We start from the raw sequence: 5,923 nt of genomic DNA on the forward strand, positions 1-5,923 counted from the left end.
GCCAGCTCTTTCTTTGCCACTCGAGGGCACAGAGGACTGACCCCAGGACCGTCGAAGGGCGTGAAAGGAAACTTGCACATAGGAAGTCCAGGCAGCAGCGAGTAGGTCGGAAAAGGGTCGGTTAGAACCAAGGCCTTCTTTACTGAGAAGCGTGTTATGGGAGTCTGTAAGGAGCACTGCGGGCGGGTGGGGACTTCTGCCCGCGATGAGTGAAAGGGCTACGTAGAATAGTTGCGCATTTGTGCATCCTCACAAGCTAAGGAAAAAAAATGCCCTGCAAATTTGCATCAGGAACACTGTACCTAAAGAAAATTAATGTGAACGTTGGTGCGTGCCGTTGCATATTTGTGCATGCGGGTGTACGAGATGGCATATACAGTGGTTCCTCGGGTTAAGAACTTAATTTTTTCCGAAGGTCCGTACTTAACCTGAAACTGTTCTTAACCTGAAGCACCACTTTAGCTAATGGGGCCTCCCGCTGCTGCCGCGCCGCCGGAGCATGATTTCTGTTCTCATCCTGAAGCAAAGTTCTTAACCTGAAGCACTATTTCTGGGTTAGCGGAGTCTGTAACCTGAAGCGTATGTAACCCGAGGTACCACTGTACTCGTTCGACGCACTGGTTATAATGCGACGGCTCCCAGCTCGGGTTTATATCTCTGCGGCTGAAATCAGTGGAACTCAATACCGTAGAAGCACGATCCAATAACATATTTATTCGGAGCACATATGAATATTCCTATCAGCAGAAAACTCCGCTTGCCTAAGGTTTGTTTTGCTTGTGTAATGTACATATGTTATATTTTTACTTCTTTGTGTCACTTGAATGACGATCCGTTGTCGACTTCTGGAAAGAGTGACATACTCTCGGCTATAGTGGTTCATTAACTGGGAGCGGGATAGGGGAAACAGAGGCACGACAAATAAAACGTATTAAGACCAAGGGGTTTTTTTGGGGGGGGGCGGTTGCAGTTTCATGGGATCCTTAGTCTGGGCCAAGAAAAAAGGGGTTTTTTATTTTTAAAAAACCCACAGTGGGAGGCATGCGAGTGAAGCCCTCAAAACAAGGATTTAACTTTCAAAAACTCCTCAGGAAAAGCGAAGCATTTTGTGCCCTCCCCATTTTGTTGTTCTTCAGCAAAGACAACGAAGAGTTTTGTGAAACCCGAAAGCTGGCTCCCTAATTTTAAGTTGGCCTCTGTCCTGACAAAAGTACTCGGTCGCTGTTGCTTGTTTGGCTGCAAACTGTACTGTCTGCAGAAATAATATTTGTGTGCGTGTGTTAGGATTTGTGTTTATGTGTGTGCGCGCAAGGCCGGTGGATGAGCGCACAGAAAATGTGTTGGTGTGTGTTTTTCTCATTCCGGAGCGAGGAGAGTGCAACTTGATCCGCATACCTACTCCTGTGTGCGAGGGAAGGCTTGGCCTCGGGCCGCGCGGAGGAGCTATATACGCGCGAGGGAGGAGAGGGCAGGGCGACGTGCGCGTGTGTGGCCAGTCCCAGAACTATCATTCCCCAAGTTGCTGTTTCTGCCGCCGCCGCGGCTTCTGCTGAAGCTACGAGCCCAACCCGCCCCTTCGGAGCTCGGAGACGTCTTCTCATTGGCTACGCCACCGGGGCGGGGCGGGGCCTCCCAGTCTCGAAAGAAAAAGGGAGGGGGAAGGGAAAGAGGGGAGGAAAGAGGAGGGGAGGAAAGGAGCCCTGCGAGTGCGTAAAAAAGTCCTCGCCTTGGTGACGGATGCTCAAAAGTTCAGGAGTTTTTCCAAATGCTTCTCCGAGCAGCGCGCGGCTGAAAAGAGACTGTAGGAGAAACGGAGGCAGGAGGCCGCGCTGAACAATCGCAGACCGCTTGGGGAAGGTGGTTTTTTGGGGTCTTTTTTTCTTACTTGAGTCCGAGAAAGAGAGAGAGAGAGAGAGAGAGAAAATATCCGGTCTCTCGCGCCCCTCCAACCAACGCACGCTTCTTCTTCTTTTTGGTTTCCTTCTCCTTCCTCGGTCTTTATTCCTTTTTTAAAGGAAGAAAACTCAACCTGTTGTCCACCCCCGTGGAAGAAGAAAAAGAAGGGGAAGGAAAGGCGCTCGGGAAATAAGCGACGAGGGGGTTTTGTGCGCTCTGCTTTACGCAAAGGAGCGCGCGCGATTCCAGTTTCGCCCTTGATGGAAGTAACTGGCTTTTCCTCTCGGCGGCGGCCGCTTCCGTGGAGGCTCGGCGCCTTGTTTTAAGAAGAACAAGAAGGAGTAGCAGCAGCAGGAAGAAAAGGAGACTTATTTCCCCTCCCTACGACCATCATCAACCCACCGCCTCTCCTTTCCATTTATTTAATTTTTTGGCCCGCTTGAGTGGGGGAGGGGAAAGCAGCAAACTTTAACGGGACCCCGAAGTTTTCGTCCGCTTGCTCGCTTGCTTGCTCCCTTTTCGGGGGAGGAAGCGGGGCGGAAAGGAAAGATCCTGGTCGCCTCTTCTGGTTTATACTTTTTTGGCTCTGGAGCTGCGGAGGGGTGGAGGGGGGAAAGCAAAGGCGGAGGCGGCGGAGGAGGAGGAGGCGGCGGAGGAGGAGGCGGAGGAGGCCAGTCTGCTGCTGCTGCTGCTGAAGCTGCTGCCGCTTGGTCCGGCTGGCTGGCTGGCAGGGAGGCCATGCAGGCGCGCTACTCGGTCTCCAGCCCCAACTCGCTGGGAGTGGTGCCATACCTGGGCGGCGAGCAGAGCTACTACCGCGCGGCGGCCGGAGGGGGCTACGCGGCCATGCCGGCCCCGATGAGCATGTACTCTCCGCACCCGGCGGCCCACGAGCAGTACCCGGGCGCCGGCGGAGGAGGAGGAAGCGGAGGCGGTGGTGGAGGCGGCATGGGCAGGCCGTACGGCCCTTACCCGCCTCCGCCGCAGCCCAAGGACTTGGTGAAGCCTCCGTACAGCTACATCGCTCTCATCACCATGGCTATCCAGAACGCGCCGGATAAGAAGATCACGCTGAACGGCATCTACCAGTTCATCATGGAGCGCTTCCCCTTCTACCGGGACAACAAGCAAGGCTGGCAGAACTCCATCCGCCACAACCTGTCGCTCAACGAGTGCTTCGTCAAGGTGCCCCGGGACGACAAGAAGCCCGGCAAGGGGAGCTACTGGACCCTGGACCCGGACTCGTACAACATGTTCGAGAACGGCTCGTTCCTGCGCCGACGGAGGCGCTTCAAGAAGAAAGACGCCGTCAAGGACAAGGAGGAGAAGGAGCGCCTCCATAGCAAGGAGCAGACGCAGCAGCAGCAGCAGCAGCAGACGTCGACTCGACAGCAGCACCAGCAAGACGGAGGTGGGCAGCAGCAGCAGCAGCAGGCGCCTCCGGTGAGGCTGCAGGACATCAAGACGGAGAACGGCTCGACGTCGCCCCCTCGAGCGCTGTCCCCGCTGGGAGGCGCGCCCGTGGCCAAGATCGAGAGCCCCGGGAGCTCCAGCGCCAGCAGCCTCTCCAGCGGAGCGGGGAGCCCGCATGGCGGCGGCGGCGGCAGAGCGCTGGGCTTGGACCCCCCGACGGCCGCCGCCGCCGAAGCGCCTCCCAGCCAGCACCCGCACGCCCACCACCCGCACCACCACTCTCACCCGCACGCCCACCACCATCACCACCACCCGCATCTCCACCACCCGCCGCCGCCGCCGCCGCCCCATCACCACCCCGGAGGGCCCCCCGGGGGGGCGGGCGCCGGCGGCTTCAGCGTGGACAACATCATCATGACCTCCCTGCGCGCTTCCCCGGGGCAGGGCGCCGGGGAGCTCTTGGCTTTGCCCCCCACGGCCGGCACCGCAGCCCCGCCGTCGTCGTCGTCCTCCAGCCCCTCGAGCGCCTCGACGTCGCGGACCTCGGCGCTGCCGCCGCCTTCGCTGGCGCTCAGCAGCTGCTATTCGCCGGCTGCGGCTGCGCAGAGCGCGCTCTACAGCGCCCCCTGCAGCCAGGGCGTCAACACGACGGGCAGCAGCGCCAGCACGCAAGCCGGCGGCGGCGGCGGCGGCGCCAATAGTTATCACTGCAACTTGCAGGCCATGAGCCTCTACGCGGCCGCTGCTGCCGCGGCGGCCGCAGCGGCCGGAGGCGGCGGAGAAAGAGGCGGCGGAGGCCACCTGAGCGGCAGCCCGGTGGAGCAGGACCCCCTTCCCGAGTACAGCCTGGCGGCGAGCAGCAGCAGCAGCGCCTCTTCCCTCAGCCTGAGCCCTCAGGAGGGGCACCCGCAAGGCGGCGGCGGCGGTGGCGGCGGCCGCCTGGCTTCGTGGTACCTCAACCAGGCCACGGCGGTGGGCGAGCTCGCCCATTTGGCGCCCGCCTCAGCCGCGGCGGCGGCGGCTGCTGCGGCCGCTGCCGCCGCCGCCGCCGCCGCCTCGTCGTCCCCGTCGCCGTCGCCGTCGGGCTACCCGGTGCAGCAGCAGAACTTCCACGCCGTGAGGGAGATGTTCGAGTCGTCGCAGCGCCTGGGCCTGAGCAACTCGCCCGTCAACGGCAACGCGGCGGCGGCCGCCAGCAGCTGCCAAATGGCCTTCCCCGGCAGCCAGCCGCTCTACCGGCCCTCGGGCGCCTTCGTCTACGACTGCAGCAAGTTCTGACCGAGGAGAGCGGCGAGGGGAGAAGCCGGCCCTCAGCCGCCGCCGCCGCCGCCGCCGCGCTCTGAGGGGACGCGGGAGAAGCCGTGTTTCCACTATAATAAACCCAAACCCACAAACACGGCGCTCGGCGCTCCCGAAGCCCGCGCAAAACCTCCACAGACTCTTACGCAAAGACAGCCTTTTATTAACTAAGGACATGGTTTGTTAAAGGACAGTGTTACTCCAAATAACACGTAAGTTTGTGCTTTTCTTCCTTGCCTTAAAAACAACCCTCCCCGCACCCAAAAAGAGAGGGTGCCTTCTTCCCTCGCCTCCCTCTCCCAGAGGCTCTGCCGGCCGCCTTGTGTGGCTCCCACCCCGCGCGCCCTTTTGCGCCAGCCTTATTGGCTGCTGGTCCGGCGCTTGGTTGGGCGCCGGCGACTGAGCGCGCGGGAAATGCCAGCCAACCAGCGGCGAGAGTCTCGCGGGGAGAAGTCAGCGGCTCCCTCGAATTCCGCGGGGTGGTGTGGATCGCAGCCCTCAATGAAGGCGCAAGCCGGGTTCGCGCAAGCCCCTGCGAGGTTCGCCCCTGGTTTGCAAGCGACGCCGCCTTAGAAAGCCCCTTCCTTTCCTCTCCCCTACAAGGACTCCTTTATACGCAAGGATTTGTTTCGAAAATGTAAATGGATGCATAGTAATTTATTTTTAAATCTGTAGTTGGATCTTTTGGACCAAACACCAGAAAGTGTTCTTTTTACCCCACCCCCTCAATGCTTTCAGAAAGGTTGACTTTAAAATAACGTTAAACATTGATTTTTGTTTTGTTTTATTTTCATTTATATATATAAATGGGAAGCTGTATTAATCTTATTTTATCGTTTATCATTTTTTCCTCTTTTTTTTGTTGGAGATACCCTGAAGTTACTGCCTTGCTTGTTTATTAATAAATTACCATTCAGTTGGACTGAGACCATATACGTCTGGATATATTAACCCCACTTTTTAAAGGAAAAAATTAAAAATCCTACAGCTGAAATGTTGATGGTAGAATTACTTTCTTCCAGTGTGGGCTAAGTTTCTTGGGTAACTCGCTCCCATCAACCGGTTAAACCAAAAACAACAGAATTTAAGCTTCTAGTTAGTCCTAAACTTGTAAATAAATATCATTTATGTCAATCGATTTTTAAAAATCTATGTTGGGTGTGCGGGCTTGGATGCGGCTGGAATCGACTTAAAAACAAATGTTGATTCCACTGGCTGTTGCTCAGGTTGCTGCTGCTGCTGTTACTTATTAGTTCTGACTATTATGGTTATTAATCTTAGCGAATAGGTGGAAATTGTAAGCCACCAAGCCATC

At 57.3% G+C, this 5,923-nt stretch overlaps 1 protein-coding gene across 1 annotated transcript; it reads left to right on the forward strand.

Moving 5' to 3' along the window:
* The first annotated feature begins 2,542 nt into the window (after positions 1-2,542).
* On the forward strand, positions 2,543-5,602 carry FOXC1 (forkhead box C1). Its single transcript, XM_081873326.1, has one exon. The coding sequence runs from the start codon at positions 2,635-2,637 to the stop codon at positions 4,585-4,587; it is 1,953 nt and encodes a 650-aa protein (XP_081729452.1). The 5' UTR covers positions 2,543-2,634; the 3' UTR covers positions 4,588-5,602.
* Positions 5,603-5,923: the final 321 nt, after the last annotated feature.

The sequence above is a fragment of the Podarcis erhardii genome (genome assembly GCF_964252035.2).
Source record: "Podarcis erhardii genome assembly, chromosome: 8".
Classification (NCBI taxonomy): domain Eukaryota; kingdom Metazoa; phylum Chordata; class Lepidosauria; order Squamata; family Lacertidae; genus Podarcis; species Podarcis erhardii.

Coding starts and splice junctions, on each gene's coding strand:
- FOXC1 (XM_081873326.1), top strand. CDS start 2,635: ATGCAGGCGCGCTACTCGGTCTCCAGCCCCAACTCGCTGGGAGTGGTG.